This window comes from Zea mays, chromosome 3, assembly GCF_902167145.1.
Source record: "Zea mays cultivar B73 chromosome 3, Zm-B73-REFERENCE-NAM-5.0, whole genome shotgun sequence".
Classification (NCBI taxonomy): Eukaryota; Viridiplantae; Streptophyta; class Magnoliopsida; order Poales; family Poaceae; genus Zea; species Zea mays.
Genome location: NC_050098.1, coordinates 35920787 through 35937983, shown reverse-complemented (window position 1 = coordinate 35937983; position 17197 = coordinate 35920787). Strand labels below are relative to the sequence as shown.

Genomic DNA, 17197 nt, shown 5'->3' with positions numbered 1-17197 from the left:
ATAGGTAGTTGCCCATGTGGAGCTTGGTTCATCTTTCCAACAACTTGTTCCGTTTTACATATACGTTGTACCACCTTTTGTTTTTTCTGTAACTGGACTTCATGAATCTGAAGTCATTTTCACCTGGTTACAACTCACTTCATATCTAATCCAATGGTTATTCTTAGGGGGAACTCTGACGTACCAACCAACCCTAATAATGACAATGTGCTGGTTGAAGCTGGCAAGATGGGAGATGAAGAAGGGAATCCACATCCCAACTACAACTATCTGACACCGGCGGAGCGACGCTACATGGAATAGACGCGGAAGATCGACATGTAGAAGATGGCCAAAGTTGCCAACAAGTCGCACAGGGATCGCATCCAGGACTTTAACCAGTACATGGCCAACCTCAGCAAGCAGTACGACATCCCCAAAGTTGGCCATGGCTGACATACATAGCCAAATTGCTGCGTACGCACAAGGCGAACTCCAGAAAAATTAAAAATGTATAATGGGTCTATCCAACTTTTTGTTAGCATGTACTCCCTCCATTATTTTCTATTTGTCGCGGTTTAGCTCAAAAATGAACTAGCGGACGACAAATATTCGAGAACGAAGGTAGTATGGTTTTATATTTGTTGTATAATGACCTGTTGCCGTCAGAAGATGCTATTTTTATTTCAAAAGTGTGTTCCAAGTAATCTAATCACTTGTTCTTGTAAGTTTAAGCTATGTTTTGGTTGCTCCTTTTAGTTGCAACTTCCGTGGCAACGTACGAGCACATAACTAATATTTTATATATGTGTTTAGATTCATCTTCATTTATTTGAATATAGATATAAAAACTAAGAGCTAAAATAAATACTATTTTGAGTTTGAGTCGGAGTGAGTAATATGTATCGCCTCCATACGTACTTGTACATTCAATCACCATTTAATTGATTGTACGGTTACATAAGAGGGTGGGTTTATATCCCTATAGAAGTCTTTGATTTTCGGAGGAAAATATTGCTTTATATTTTAAGGCCTGTTTGAAAGCCCTCAGTTTGTAAAAAAAATGGTTTATAAAAACTGTGATGATTCTAAACGTATCAGATTATGTCACAGTTTATAAAAACTAGATTACCAGTTTCTTAAAAACTAAAAAGCTAGTCTTTTCCAACTAAAACTAGTTTATAGGAATTTAGGTGGTTTCAAACACTGTTATTCAGTTTTTTTATAAACCAGTTCCTAGAAACTGGAGATAGAATCTAGATTCTTAAAAACTAGCTCGTTTCCAAATAGGACCTAAGTAGATGGGTTTTTAGCATTTCCATTATTTCTATGTTCTTGGTTTTCTTATGTCATGTTTGGAAGTAACTCAGATTTTTTTTTAAAATTTGATTTTTATTTTTTAGCTAGGAATAGTCAGCTTCTCAATTTTTAAGAGAATCTAATTTTTATAAATTAAATTATAAATCAATATATTTAGAATCAACTTAATTTCTATAAACCAGTTTGTTGGATGCTCTCACGCTGCAGCGTAATGACCGCTTGTGATCTGATCTGACGGTAGAGGTAAGTTGTTCTAGAACAAGTAGACGCCACCGAAGAATCTAGAATACAGCACGCAGGGCACAAGGAGAAGAAGAGGGGAAGAAATATTCTTCCCGTCGAAAGACGGAGAGAGGAAAAGGGACAAGGGCAAGGCAAGAGAGAGGCGTCGTCGTTTGATCTGCTGCCGGAGTGCGAAGAGGAAGAGGAAGAGGAGCGCCGGAGTTGTAAAGATGTTCCTGGTGGACTGGTTCTATGGGGTGCTGGCATCGCTTGGGCTGTGGCAGAAGGAGGCTAAGATCCTCTTCCTTGGCCTCGACAACGCCGGCAAGACCACCCTCCTCCACATGCTGAAGGACGAGGTCCTCTCTACCTCCGACATCCGCCCCTTTTCCTTGCGAATTCCAGTCTTATATGCTTTCGACTTAACGGGGATTCCTGATCTGGTTCGATTGGGTTCATCGCAGCGGCTCGTACAGCACCAGCCGACGCAGTACCCCACGTCAGAAGAGTTGAGCATCGGCAGGATCAAGTTCAAGGCGTTCGACCTTGGGGGCCACCAGATCGCCCGCCGCGTCTGGAAGGACTACTACGCCAAGGTTGCCTTTCTTCCTTCAGCTGCTGGCTTCTTATTAATTACGTCTTGGTTCAGTTTTTGTGTGATTTGGTATTGGAATTTGGGTTGGGACGAAGACAGTAGAATTTTATCTCGGGTTAAACGACATCTGAATTTCGTTGCTTATTATTGTTAGAGTGCTTCAATGTCATCTGAATTTCGTTGCTTATTATTGTTAGAGTGCTTCAATGTACTGTTTCTGTGTGTTTTGGCGTTGGAATTTTGGTTGAGACAGAGGCAATAGGGTTTTAGATATATAAGTAGTATCTGGGGTTAGGAATGCTACATCTGAATAACCAAATATGTAAGGTGCTATAGGACAAGCAGAAAATTTATAGAAGGCTACAGCATACCCAGATCTATGATCTTGAGAAGATAGCCTCATGCAACCAAGGATGACTGATCCACTGGGTCTTGATTTTGGCCACTTGATCACGATGTGATTCCTAGAGATATTAGAACATCCCTGTTGTGCTTATTCGAGCTCCGACGTACATATTAGCTGCCCATTTCAATGGCCCGCTGTAATTTAGTGGGTTACCTAATGGTGCCATTGATTATTTACCATCAAACATTCAGTGAGGTTTTTAGGATGTGATATCTGTATACGAGAAGATTACACATTCCACCTGTGCAAGTGGAACTAGTTTGTACTCTCTGTTCCAAATTACACATCCTTATGCCTTCTCAAGATACATAGCTTTTATTATGTACCTAAACATAATGTAGATCGAGAGCAAAAGTTATATCTAGAAAAACTAGAACAGACTTACAATTTAGAATGGAGTGAGTATTTCCTAGCAAGGGTGTTGCCTTTCCAGAGCAGAACAAACATTTGAGCTTATGTCTAGTGCTCTCATTTTTTTATGATATTCTTTATTTTGGCATAACACAACTTTAACAAAATATGGGAAGATTGTCAATGAATCATTGTGCTTACATGGTAAAAAAAACCAACCCAGTGGGGGGGGGGGGGCACAGCGGCACCGTAGCCCATGTGAGAACGGATGAGTGAGGCCGGGCCTTAGAACTTTGCTTTGGTGTGGGACCGATGAGAGGATTTTTGTAACCCCGGCCTAAATTCCCTACAACGGGGAATCGAACTTAGAACGTAAGGAGTGCTACTCAGGTCACCTAACCAATTTAGTTAGAGGCCCTTTTGCGTGCTTAGACAGTATGGCTGAATTACCGCTAGTAATACTATGAAGTGCCTGTTTACAACTATTGTGCAGTTCCGCTCCATCCTCACTGGCAAACATCAAACTTTTGCCATGGCTGAAGATGGGTAGGTAAAGTTGTCCACCGGTGCTAAACAGGTTCATGTCACAATTTTTGTGGTAAATTCACTAATGTGGGAAGTCTGAGTACCATGAGTGTGAAGTTCTCCAGACACACTGATCCTATTCATTTTTAAAATAAAAATAAGGCTTCAAAAAGAATGCTCAGATTTGTAATCTTATTGAATATACTTGCTGAAAACGCTTGAGTTCACCTGTTTTTCATATATTTAAAGAATTCCATCTGACCTGGTGTTGTTGGAGCATGACAAATGTCCTTTGTCTATAATGTTCTTTGTTATTTTGTTAACATGCAATCTGAAATAAGATTGTGGAAAATATATTCCTGTATCAGTTGTTTTGGAGATATTTTCAAATGTATAGTTCATACTTCTCATCTGACCAAGTTGCCATTGATAAGTCTGGGATGCCAACTTACAACTATTGGGCAATTTTGGTCCTCCATCTTTGTGTTATGGACTTTTTCTGTTAGACTGACATATATGGTGTGTGTATATACGGTATGGGTATGTTTAAGGTATAGCAGACCGGCCCATGTATATGTTAGATTGTCATATATGGTATGGGTACATGCCAGGTATAGCAGGCCAGCCCTTGTATATGATTGGAAAGATACGAGAAGATCTCATCTGGTTCTGTTTCCATAAGCCACAAGATCTCTCCCTTATTTATATGGTCTCTCCAATAAATCAATCCATTATTCTACGCTATTTCTGTTGCTTTCTGGTATCATTCGTCTAGGTTTAGCCTTTCGCCTTTTGCCACCACTGCTCCTTGTGTGCGCCTCATCCACTGTACTGGCTACTATGGCTGGTGATCCTCCTGCACTGCCTCCTGGCGCTGCTGCTTTTCGCACAGCCGTCGGCGCCGGCACGATCACTGCCGATATGGAGGTGTGGAGATTCTCATGCCTCGTCCTGTACGTGGAATATTTTAATCAGCTGTGTAGCTCATGTTCAGATCATCTTTGCAGTTCATTTTTGTGTCTTACACTTAGAATTTGACTGCTCCAATGTGCTCCATTCAATTTATGCGAGCAGTTTGATTTCCGTGTATACGCTTGGGCTGCTCTAACACTGCATACTTTGTACTGGTCTTGAATGAGTCTGACCCCCATTGGACCTAGAATGGGGAACAGATGTCCTTTTTTATTCTTATATGTTCTTTAATCATTGAAGCATGACTTGAAATAAAAAAATATGGAAAATTGTATAAGTATCACTGTGTCCGGAGAGCTTTCCAAATGTATGACTGCAGGTTTCCCACTTGACCATCTTACCACTAATAATATTGTGGAATGTGCCTGTGAATAACTCCATGTGTGATAGACTGATAGTTCATATACAGGATAGTGTCATAGTTTTTGTGGTAATTTGGCAGCATGGGAAGCCTGAGTGCTACAGGTGCAAAGCTCTTCACATACACTGGTTCTTGGTCAATTTTTTCTGAAAGAAACTAGAAAGCTTTCAATGGAAACCCTCAACTTGATGGCTTGATGCTTTGTTCTGTTCTTCGACGAGTCTTGCTGAATACACCTGAGTTTGCCTGAGGTTCTCAAATTCAGAAACACTGGCTAACCTAGAAAGGTTGGAACAAGACAGATGTCCTTTTCCATGCTTTTAGCAAAGGAGAGCCTAATATAAAATATTTCCTGGCTGGTTCACCTCTTAAGGTGTCATGTGCCAACCTTGGGTGGAACAGTCTCCACATTGGGAGTGGTGGCCAGTGCCCTTGGATAGAGGCTCTGCAGCCCATTACCTGTGCAGAGGTGTAGTTTGGTTCGGGACTGACTGGACAGAAAGTAGAGGTAGAGTTCTGCTAGTGGTAAACCAGTTATGGTCACATTTTTTGTGTTATATATGGCGGCAGTGTGGATAATCTTAAGTGCTCGGAGTGCAAAGCTCTCGCACACTGAGCCATGGTCTATCTGTGTTAGAAAACTGGAGGGCTTTAGAGGAGTCCTTGACTTGGGGCTCTGTACTGTTCTTGGAAGAGACTTGCCAAAGTACCTCAGTTTATGGGTTTTGCAAAAATAAACCCAGGCTGTCCTAATGATGGGAACAACAGAATGATCTAGTTTGGTGACCAATTTCACTATTTGGCTACAAGGGAAGTGAATACATGGAGGGAACATGTAAATCCGTCGAGAAATAATTCAAAACTTGAATTTGTATACTCATTTCATGTAAATGGCATCAAATCTTCCCCAACGTCATTAACAGCTGTGGGTCACTTCCGCAAGCTGAGAACTGACACCATGCATTGCATCTTGGTTTCCATCCCACTGCAGCTCAAAAGATGTTACTTACATGCTGCTGCTGCATGTTGTCAAACATAAGTTTCTTGGGCCATCTGTTTATCTTTTTGGGACACTCATGTTTGAACCGTACGGATTCAGCTTTTGTACAAGGTATGGTCAGGAAAATATGTATGTTTTGCACTAGGCATGTAAGTAGTGCTTGGGCCTAAATTCAGTCACTGCTTGATGTATATGATCCATAGTTTTAACAATTAACTATAAATTGTAACTGAATTTGATGAGTTCTGTGCTCCACACTTTTAACAGTTAACTGTGAGTTGTAACTGAACCTGATGAGTTTTATGCTTCACAGCTGTAATGTTTTGGCATATGGTTTGGTTGGATGTTTCTGAACTTTTACCTGTCATAGGTTGATGCTGTTGTGTACTTGGTGGATGCTGTTGACAAGGAACGTTTTGCCGAGTCGAAGAAGGAGCTTGATGCGCTTCTTGCAGATGACTCCCTTGCAAACGTTCCTTTCCTCATACTGGGCAACAAGATTGACATCCCATACGCGGCTTCAGAGGAGGAGCTGAGGTACTACCTCGGCCTGAGCAACTTCACAACCGGGAAGGGCAACGTGAACTTGGCCGACTCCAATGTCCGGCCCCTGGAGATCTTCATGTGCAGTGTGGTGCGCAAGATGGGCTATGGCGAAGGCTTCAAATGGATGTCTCAGTACATCAAGTGAGTCGCTGCTGTCCTCTTTTGTCCATGGCGCTGCTGCTTTCGCAGGAGGGTTGAAATCAAGTCTGGTCGTGACATGGCAGCTGCATGGAAAGGTTTATGGTAGCTAGTGATAGGCAAAGCTTGTAAGTCGGTGTTAATCCTAGATATGTGATGTGGGGTCTACTTTCTCTTCTGATTGTTTCTTGGGGTGGTCTAAACGGTTAAAAAAAATGCGACTTCTTCGGGTCAGCTAGAAGTTATGTAATCACGTTACATGAAGCAGCGCATTGTTCGCCAGCTGCTTTGGTGTGGTGGACTTCTGTCGGTAATGGTGAGCTTGCGGTTTCTAAAAGTATGCGTGTAGAGTAATTGTGTATCTACAGATTCCAAACCTTGCATTTGCTGTTGACTGAGGTAGCCCGGAAATGATAAAACATCCTGGTGAAAGTTGCATTGCTTTCATGTTGCGTTTTCGTTGGAACGAAGCAGCACACCAACCCGAACGCTGCTATTCATTTCAATTTGAACATTTAAAAGCACCTTGGGCTTCGTTTGGCTAACCGTGTATTGTACACGCATTGTTAGAGCATCTGAGTCCTAAACGGAGTTGTAGGACATCAAAAACTTGCTTTAATAGGGTTCTATTTTACAAAAAAAAAATATATAGGAAATATTAAATAAATATAGGACTCAGTCTATCAGATCCTAAGTATAAGATCTCGTATGTTCGAGCACTTTTTTATGCTTCTAAACACTTTAAATTAGATCCTACTTTAAATTTTAGGACGCCGATGTAGGACTACTGGTTGGAGACGCTTTTAACAATTACACCCGTCACTATAAGGAAAATGGCCAAAATAACTTTTATTCATATGCCGTAAAAAATAACCTTATTTTTGGTGACCGACACCAACCCATAGAAAAATAAATTTGTTATTATCAGTGGTTAGGTATCAGCCATAAAAAATAAGCTTATTATTTTTTGTGGCCAGGCATCAGCCGATAAAAATAAGCATTTATTTTCAATAGCTGACATGTGCCCACCAGAAATTAGTGTTGAGGAAAAGGGTTTCATTGAGGGTTGATTTGGTGACAAAGGGATCCCGAGAGGATTGGAGGGGATCGAGGGGGAAATGAACTAATTTCCCTTTAATCCCCTCCGATCCTCCCGGGATCTTGGATCACCAAATCAGCCCTGAAGGTCCTCGAATTATCAGATTCTGTTGTCCTAAGACTTTTTCAGGAACAAAGGCAAGCGTCGACTGAAAGCTTCGGTAAACGAAGGGAGAGAGAAACAGCTTCGTCATTAAGGAGGGCTTATCGCTGAAGTCTAGAGTCAACACACCTGAATCTCGTACAAGCTCAGATACTACTTAAGCTCAGATACAAAGTAGTGGCAAAGGAATACAGAAGCGACGTGCATAACACGTTTCTTAGAGGAAAAAACAGAAACACCCCGCGAACTTAATAGACTCCGTGTATATACATTGTGTTATTAATGTAATTTTATATAAAGTTGTACATCATCATATCCATATAAATAATTGAACAGTATGCGAGCACAAGAGATTTTAAATGTTTACTCTTCAAAGCTCCCTGTACACATTCATCTTTCGCGAGTATTCCAAAGATATCTTTGCAATTATAGAGCGCTAAATGGGTCATGCCTAACGGGCCAGCCCGAAGCACGACCCGTTTAATAGTGTCGAGCCGGGCCCAACACGAGAATCGTGTTGTTCTTGGGCCGCTGCCTCGGCCTGCACGACGCGGCACAATTATATATATTTTATTTTATAAAACATAGTATATATATATTTACATTTTATATTTGCTATTTACAACAAATACACTAGAGTTCTACTTGTTAGTCTCCATCCCCACTCACACACAGTTTTTTGTTATTTTTCTTGATTTAATGGGAGAACGTGGCCGGTTAACCGGACGTCCGACACGACTAACATGCCGACGTGCCGTGCCTGTGCTGCGGCACGCGGAATGGCCGGGCACGCCCCAATTATCCGTCGGGCCTAACGGACCCGTGCCGGACCGGGCCGCCCGTTTGGGCACCTATATTTGCAATCGACTGTGTTGTCCTGTTTTGATGATCTTCTGCGGGAGCTTCTGGTGAATTCACGACCAACCAAAACCATCATGCCTCCAAAATCCAAATAGAACAGGGCTGGTAATACCAGCTCCACTTTCGTTTCACAAAGACCAGGCTCAATTCGAAGGTGTTCAGCCTTCTGAAGATTATGACCGAAAAAGGGGAAATACGAAAGTCACAAGTCCACCACCATACGATCAGGGAAATGCGTCATGGCGAAAGAGAGGTAAAATAAAAGATGGTCTTGGACTCCTCTGAACCTGCCTGTATCTCTCATGCGCTCTGGTCACAGGTTGGTTGGCCTGCCGCCCTGCCCACCAAGGAAACCAGCACCCAACCAGAGCCGCGGAGCTTGAGAAACTATCGTGCATTCACGCATCGTCGACGACCGGGCGAACGCGACGCAAGATTAGCAAAGTTGCATATATATATATAGCTCGTCGATCTTAAAGTTCTTCCTCGTACATACGGGCGGCGCCGACGACGTCGAGAGGGAGAGTTTAAACTGTCGGGATCGAGACTATGGCATCCGTTTGCAGCAGGCCGCCGTTTTCGTTCCTGGCAGCGGCGTGCATCGCCTGCTTTATTTGCTGCTTCCTGATCCGGCTCCCAGCTGCCTGCTGCAGCTCAGCAGGTCCCCGTTTCTTCGCCTGCTCTGCTCTCAAGTCCTCGCACATACGTCACGGTTCCATGTTGCTCATCACTGCACTGGTACGTACGTACGTGCGGAACTCATGCATATGCAGAATTGCAGATGGAGGAGCAGCAGCAGCGTTCCACGGCCAGAAGACAGACGCCGCGAGCATAGTCGGGAGAGCCCTGTCCTGCTTCAACGATCGCTACGTGAGTGTGCATATGTGTATATATACATACTCGTCGCGTCTAGCTTATCGTAGTTTTGGGCTATCCCACGCTCTTGTCATGATCAATATATATGGCGAGCATACGTACTGAACGCCCTTGCTGCTCACTGCGTGCCATATGATGCCAAGATCTACAGCGGGTGCCAGGGCGCGCTCCGGCTGGGCCCCGAGGGCGCGCTGGACGTGCCGCCGGGGTCGGTGGACGCCTTCTGCGGCGGGCCGTGCCTGGTGGAGACGCACCTCGTGCTGCGCTGCGTCGACGACGGCATCGTGGCCGGCTTCCGCTTCTACAACGGCGCCTCCGCCGCCGACGTCCGCCTCGTGCTCGCCCGCGGGTGGTGCGGCCGCTCCGGCCTCCGGGGCGACTTCGACGACGTGCTGCAGCGCCTCGGAGGCGACGGGCACTTGTACGGCCGCGGGAGCGACGCCCGCGTCAGCAGCCTGGCGCAAGCGATGCCGCTGCTGCTGAGTGCGGCCGCTGCTGTCGTCCTCGTATGGACGTGAGCGCGTACGTGGAAGTAACCGTGTGTAGTAGGGACCATATTATATATATAGCAGGATGTCAGTAAAAACAACTTCGGTTGCCGCAGCCCGCGCAGGCAGGCGGTAGTATACTACGGGGTGTACAGGGAAAAAAATTTTGTGGAGCCGGCAGCAAATCAGAAGGTTTGCAGCTCCTCACAGAAAAAGAGTATAGATCCCTCCTGCAGCGCCTCGGCGGCGACGGGCACTTGTACGGCCCCGGGAGCGACGCCCGCGTCAGCAGCCTGGCGCAAGCGATGCCGCCGCTGCTGCTGCTGCTGAGTGCGGCCGCTGCCGTCGTCCTCGTATGGACGTGAGCGCGTACCTGGTGCCTAGTAGGGACCATATATATATATATATATATATCAGGATGTCAGTAAACAACTTCGGTTGCCGCAGCCCGCGCAGGCAGGCGGTAGTATACTACGGGGTGTATAGCATCATTTGCGTTTTATTCAGGATATCTCTGCAGGAATTTGATCTCCAATGCAAGAACAAACTAAAGGACCACTAACAAGGCCCGGCCCTGTGCAGTACGTACGGACTCGTAGAGTGGTAGCTATTAGTTTAATTTAGCTTGTCTTTTCCAACCAGTGAGCACTAGTTAACAATTAGAGTGTACAATAAAAACCAGTTCACCTGTTTGGATGGTCATGGTTTAACATTAATCTTAGAGAACTATATATGAAAACTTTATGTGACTAAACATTAGATTTGATATCAAGTGTGGCCTTTGTAGAGGTTTTCAACTTAGCATTGTGATTTTAGTTAGTAATTAAGTTCTACCATATAGCAATAGTTGTACATTATATATGTTCCAACACAATTATCTCTCCCCCCTCCCACTATAGATATCCAAATGGGTGGGCCGTGCCGGCCCACGGGCCCCAAGCAAGGCCCAAACACGTCCTGCTAGGTTAATAATTGTGCCGGACCGGCCTACGGCCCGACGGGCCTAACGGGCCCATAACAATATATAACGTTTAAATGATAAAAATATCCTAAAAATATACATTTTTAAGGGTTTAAACCATATTTATTAGCTCTAAACATTTATTTACACCAACATAACCAACAGAAACACATGTTTCTTGTGTTTTATACTCTATATTCAAGTATAATATATGTATTTATATCAAAAAATAGAAAAAAAAATAAAATCGGACCGTGCTGGGCTTAGCCCGTCGTGTCACGCCTTCGGCTCAGGCACGACCCGGTGACTGGGTCGGGCCGGCACGGGTTCAGTTCACTATGTGTCGTGCCGGGCCAAACCCGTGCCAGGTTTCGGGCCGTCCGGCAAGCCCGAACCGTTTGGACATCTATAACTCCCACCAACCGATCTACCTTATGGGGGGGCACAACCCCTCACTCAGTTTTCCTGTTTTCATGGACATTTTATCTTAATTATTTACTATAGCTATAAAGGTTCAGTAATCACTAGACATTTAATTATGCCCCATTTATATATTGGGCTCCCACTTAACCTTTGGGTTGGGTCCGCCCATGCCAACTCCCACCCCCACATTTCCATAGTGCATTGACCTATTTTAGGATGAAACATGGTACATGTCAATAACATGCATTCGGAGAAATGGAGTGTACAGTTGGAGACTTCAATAGAATAGTTATATAGAAGGTTGTGTACATGTAAACAATTATATATATGTGATATTTTTTGTGTATAACTTTAGCCACATTCGTGTCTAGAAATAAATAAAGTTAGGTAAAAGCAGTGTATGGTTAAATAAATTCATAAAATTGTACGTACATGAATAACCGGTGTTGACCAATATTGAGATTATAGTATGGAATATATTCGCTTCTATATCGGTTTATTATCGTATGAGATATATCGGCCATTCTAGTCGACACTGAACTAATATGCTCGTGTGAATTAATAGTGTATATTTCAGCAGTTCCTAAAAAACAGTTAATAAATTAATATTTTTAAATGATTTAAAAAGTTTGAAAAGATATTTGTTAGATTCTTTCATCAGTTCACTATCGGACGTAGCTGCTTTGCCGAGTGTGACTTTCGGCAAAAAAGTCTCAGTGAACTATATACATCGGCAACGACTTTTTTGCCGACGAGTACTTTTGTCGGGCCGAGTGTCATCTGGTACTCGACAAAGAAAAGTCGCCGTCACGCGCCATGTAACGGTGACAGAGCTTTTGCCGAGTGTTCTCCCTGACACTCGATAAATGCTCCCTCTTTATCAAATGCATGCTGGACTAGCACTCGACAAAGAAGGCTTCTATTGGCCCATTTGCCAGTCCCTTTGCCAAGTGCTCCAAGAGGCACTCTGCATTCATTGATTCTTTACCGAGTGTCGCGGCCACAACACTCAGTAAAGAAGCTTTACTGGTTCTCAGGTAAAATTTTGGCGCTCGACAAGTGTCATTCTTCGTCGAGTGTGGCACTCGGCAAAGTTTTTTTGTCGAGTGCCTGATAAATTCCCCTCGACAAAGAACTTGACACTTGGCAAAGACACAGATTCCAGTAATGGTTTTTAAAATTTCGCTTTTAAAATGTAGAAATATAAATAATTATTTTATATTGGAGATTCTAAACTATTTTTAAATATCACCAACTATTTATGCTTATTTTCTCTTTATGTTATCTTATAAAATTTGTCTTCCTTTTTATCCTTCGTCTCAGGGGCGGAGGTAGAGGTGACACCGATAAATTTTGGAAAATTAGCAAAAAAAATAATAATTTATTGTCCTCTAACGTCATATGCCCATAAATTGTCACGCATTCTATATATCATATGAGTGGATTATTTTAATATAATTAGATAGATGTGAATGTAGAGCCAACAATATAATTTTATTTTTTTCATAAATTGGGTAATGACTCTGGAATCATTGGAACCCAAAAACTAGTGCTTTATATAGTTTTATATAGTAGAGAAATCAACATATAATATTGTTTTTATTTTATAAAAAAATAGAATTGGGAGTGGGTCTTGAAGCTCGTGCTCTAACATGATGCCGACCTATTTGATTCTTACTAACATATAGCTTGTCCTAACACTATGATCTTAGGGAGGGGATGAGAGGGATCAATGGCTACGACGACGTGAGGGGAGGAGTTGACAGCAGCAATGGCGAAGTGAGTGAGGGGAGGGGGAGGCTGGAGGTGGCGGGGTCGCGGGGGGGGAGGGGGAGTGATGAAAGACGATGAACGATCCAAATAATATTATGTATTTGATTTGAGTGAGAAAGAGATAATGGTTATCGAACAATTTGGACTGTTGGCTTTGATGATGTGTTAAGTTTGAGTGTAACTTGTTTGATGGATTTAGTGGAGGTTATGGATGTGGGGTGATTTAGTTGGGTATATTTTGCAAAGTTTAAATTGGTGGATTATATACTAGTATATAGTATAGATATCCATTCCAAAAGGCAAGAGCGATAGCTAAAAGAGAGTAAAATACATTAGCGGTCCATGAACTATTTAGGGCCTGATATCTAAGTTTATGTACTATTCAAGGTCACAGAAAACCCAATTAAATATTTAAACTGCGTCAAATAAACTATTTTAAAGTAATATAGGGTTATGTTTGAATCTATTAGAGCTAATAGTTAACTGCTAAAACATCTAAAAGGTCTACCTAACAGTACAAACTATTAGCTCCTTTAGCAAATTAGCTAATAGTTAGCTAGTTATTTCACTACCAATTTTTAAGCCAAGTAACTATTAGATCTAGTGTATTTAAACATGCTGAGTCCATTAACTATTTAAAATGTGCCATATAAGTCCATGAACTGTTTCAAAAATCATAGGAACAATCATTAGGTAGAACGCCACCTCAACTGTTGGACTAGATCTTAGACTATTTCGATTTTATTTGACACACCTTAAATAATTAACGAGGATTTCTATGATCTCAAATAGTATAGATCTAGATGATACACATAGTGCATAGGCTAATAAGACTACCTATATCAGTCTCTTTCTAGTTTATCCAAAAATACTATTTTGTATTGTTCTATACTAAGTTTAAATATAGATATGGAGCCGAGATAGTCTAACTCACTTTACTAGACGGAGATAGTAAAGGTTTTGGCGCCAAAAGTATGCGGCAATTACAGGTTCGCGGTGCCTTTGGCGCCATTCGCATTTCATAAGGGCACTCTGGTAATATCGCCTTCGCCGATTTTGAATATACTCGGGTTCTCGGCAAAACCCCACACCGGCGCCGCCTCTTCCTCTCGGTTAAGTCCAGCCCACTCCGCCGCCGCCGACCGCGAGAGGAGTTCTCTTCGCCGCCTCAAGGACGGTAAGGCTGGCCGAAATGTTCGATCCTCTTCCTTCTTTGATTCGTGGTAGTAGTTCCGGGGATTTGGGGGCGGGATCGAGACCGTGACTTCTTCAGGCACCCCAGTTTTGCTAGGGTTTTGTCTCCATGGACGAGCATTGCTGGGGGGTGGGTTGGATCCCTAGCCCAAATCCCGAACTAATGATTGGTGCCGCCATCACCGCGGAAGAAAGAGGTGGGAGCGGGGTTGGACGTAGGGAAGCCAGACGGTGCGGATTGGTCCATCAATGAGTGAGTGCAGGTTGTTAAAAATCAAAACTCCCCAGGCTCCGCGGACTTCGCGGTCTGGGATATTTTTACTGAGATCTACAAATCGGCGCCTCGTATTTCTGTTTCTGATATTAATCTTACATGCGGGATATGGAGAAACTGTCTTAGAAAGTGTTCTAGTGTTTCGTCTTAGCCATGTACAGTACAGGTGACTGATTCTCGCCAGTGACCCAGCGTGCTTACACTCATTATGCGTCTTACACATGCTTTTTCCTAGCCACATACTGTATCTCGACCAGCATATGTTCTTGTACAAATATGTCCTGCAGTCATTTCACAAATTATGTTGGCAGAATCTCTGGAGGCTGTTTCTTGAGAATTATTAGGCATTCCAAATATTATGTATCACATCCATAAATTGGCCAAAATTATTATCTCAAGTTGAATGTATATTGTAACCTGTCAAGTCACAATGCCAACAAAACTCTATTACATGTTTTGCAGTAGAGGTCCTCTCCAAGCTCTTATTCAATCATCATACTGCAATCTTTGATATGGTGTTTTTTTGTGATAGCGATTAGAAGATGTGTGCAATTTATTTGCTTTGCTGTTTGCTAGATGGTTCTACTGAATTGCATTGAATGATCTGAAAGTCTGAATCCTCACTTTACAGAGATGGACACATCAAGCCCTGCAGCACTTGTCAATGCAAAGATTATGAACATGTTTGTTGGGCAAAGAGTGCGCACAGTTGTTCAAGTCCAACACAATGATGGTGGAATGCTTGTCGGGCAGTCCCCTGATGGGCATCAATTGAGTATCAAAAGCGCCATGGATGTCCCTGTATCACACTTTATGGAAGTTTATGGAATTGCTGAAAACAGCCAGACCATCCGCGCTGAAGTTTGCACAGATTTTGGTCCTGACTTTGGTTAGATTTCAAATGCCTTTGACCCTTTGATTGCAATAGTATGATTGTATGAATGCTTAGCATGTTCTGAGCTACCATACCATGGTTTAAACTTTCCCACATCCAAGCTTGCCATATCATAAGAAGTTTCTAGTATACCCATGCCCCTGATGTACACCAATTTAACCATGCAAAATCAGTGAAATTTTGAATTTTACCCCCTAATGAGTCATCTGACAATTTGTTCCCTCCCTTATAGTATTATTTTGCTTGGCCCCTGGCCTTAACCCATGAACATTAAGGAGCAACCAAGCAAGTAAACACTAAATAATCTTTGTCACTGTCTTTTCTGAACTTGGTCAGCCTGTCAGGTAGTGACCGGGTTTTTCCTAATCGGATGAGCAAGTCTATTTTCCATTATCTTATTTTCTTAGAACGTCAAAGCAGCCTAAGTGATTTTCCTACACAAATTGCAGATTAATACACCTGAGGGAGGGAGTGTGTGAATCTTTTTAACTGCTGTTAGTATCTGGACATTTAGTAATTGGATTTATAGTTAGATGTTGGGTGCTCCTTGAAATACAGCAAAATTGGCTCCTGTCGTTACAAGGAATGTGTATCTTATTTATTTATTTTCATGTCTCCTAGCTACATTTACATGGTTTTGTCCTATCCCCAGATGGCGATAAGTATGCCTATGAGATCAACTTGATCCTAGAATGCGTTTCAGGATGAGAAACATGTTATCCGGCAGGGGCTGTAATCATGCTATCCTCCATTGACAATAATATGAACTTATTATGGCTTAAAGCTGTGTAGATATATCCTTTTTACACTTGAGATGCAGATAAATCTCTTGTACTTAGGCCTCTCTTCTATACTGTGCCTTGCGGCAACAACTTTAATTGCACAGCATCCATACTTATTTTCCCCTATATCCATAACACCATTGATTTTTTCACCATGTTTATCTGGTAGATCCCGAGACTTTTAATCAATTGTGCAACCTGGCGAGTAACAAGTTCAAGCACATGTTCCTGTAGAGGTCATCATCAAGTGGAGGACCTTCGGCCAACTGAAGCTTGTTTGAAATCGATATGATTCACCTCTAAATGTTCTTTCACTCACCCCAGTACTCTGTTGTCAGTATTGGACTCCTTTTAGCATGTATTAATCTAAGCAACATAAGACTACGAAGGCAAGCAAAATATATCGTGTAGTTGAAGAACGTATGGTCTTTTCTACTTTTAGGCAATCCAAAGCTAAGCTTGTTATGTTGCTGTCACTTACATTTGGACCCTGAGAAGTTGCTACAATGGCTAATGCAGCTTGATGAGAGGAAAGAGTTCTAATGTGATAATTACATGCCCCATCTGAAAATTCTAGCTTTGATTTTATGTCTGCAAGATCCACCGTAGTCAACCTGAAACCCTCTATTCAGTTCTTATTGGGTTTAAGGCTTGAGATTTAGATTTTTGTGTGCATGATTCTGCAAATGCGCACCTGAATATACTGTATCCATGATGGATACCCGGCAGCAGGCAGCAGGCTATATGCTGGTGAAGCTTTGTTTGGTTGTTGGGGTTTTCTTGCAAGTAAAAGAGCATTGTTTACACAGGGCTGGTATCAATGGCTGCTAGTGTTAGCTAGTTTGGTGTGGAGACTGAAGATAGCTGTGAAAAATGACTTCCATTTGATTCTCAATATTTGGTATATCTAAACCAGTGCCAATTTGCGCAACATTGTTCTTCACTTCTGTTATCTCTGAAAGTATTTTCAGTTGCGAAGCATTTTTCATCAGTTTTTAGGAAAGTAGATACTGATGACGGCCGGGTTATGCCAAATGATTCCTATAGGGAAATG

The 17197-nt window shown here is 42.5% G+C and overlaps 3 protein-coding genes across 3 annotated transcripts; all 3 read left to right on the top strand.

Moving 5' to 3' along the window:
* The first annotated feature begins 1540 nt into the window (after positions 1-1540).
* LOC542172 (uncharacterized) lies at positions 1541-6860 on the top strand. Its single transcript, NM_001111792.2, has 3 exons — positions 1541-1880; positions 1986-2117; positions 6102-6860. The coding sequence occupies exons 1-3, from the start codon at positions 1752-1754 to the stop codon at positions 6420-6422; spliced, it is 582 nt and encodes a 193-aa protein (NP_001105262.2). The 5' UTR covers positions 1541-1751; the 3' UTR covers positions 6423-6860.
* A 1856-nt stretch (positions 6861-8716) lies between these two features.
* On the top strand, positions 8717-9942 carry LOC103651874 (uncharacterized). The gene is made up of 4 exons (XM_020550747.1): positions 8717-8730; positions 8941-9138; positions 9251-9347; positions 9497-9942. The coding sequence occupies exons 1-4, from the start codon at positions 8717-8719 to the stop codon at positions 9869-9871; spliced, it is 684 nt and encodes a 227-aa protein (XP_020406336.1). The 3' UTR covers positions 9872-9942.
* A 4151-nt stretch (positions 9943-14093) lies between these two features.
* Positions 14094-16691, top strand: LOC100283481 (uncharacterized). Its single transcript, NM_001156381.2, has 3 exons — positions 14094-14175; positions 15098-15355; positions 16313-16691. Exons 2-3 carry the CDS (start codon positions 15100-15102, stop codon positions 16375-16377), a joined length of 321 nt encoding a protein of 106 aa, NP_001149853.1. The 5' UTR covers positions 14094-14175; positions 15098-15099; the 3' UTR covers positions 16378-16691.
* The last annotated feature ends 506 nt before the right edge of the window (positions 16692-17197 follow it).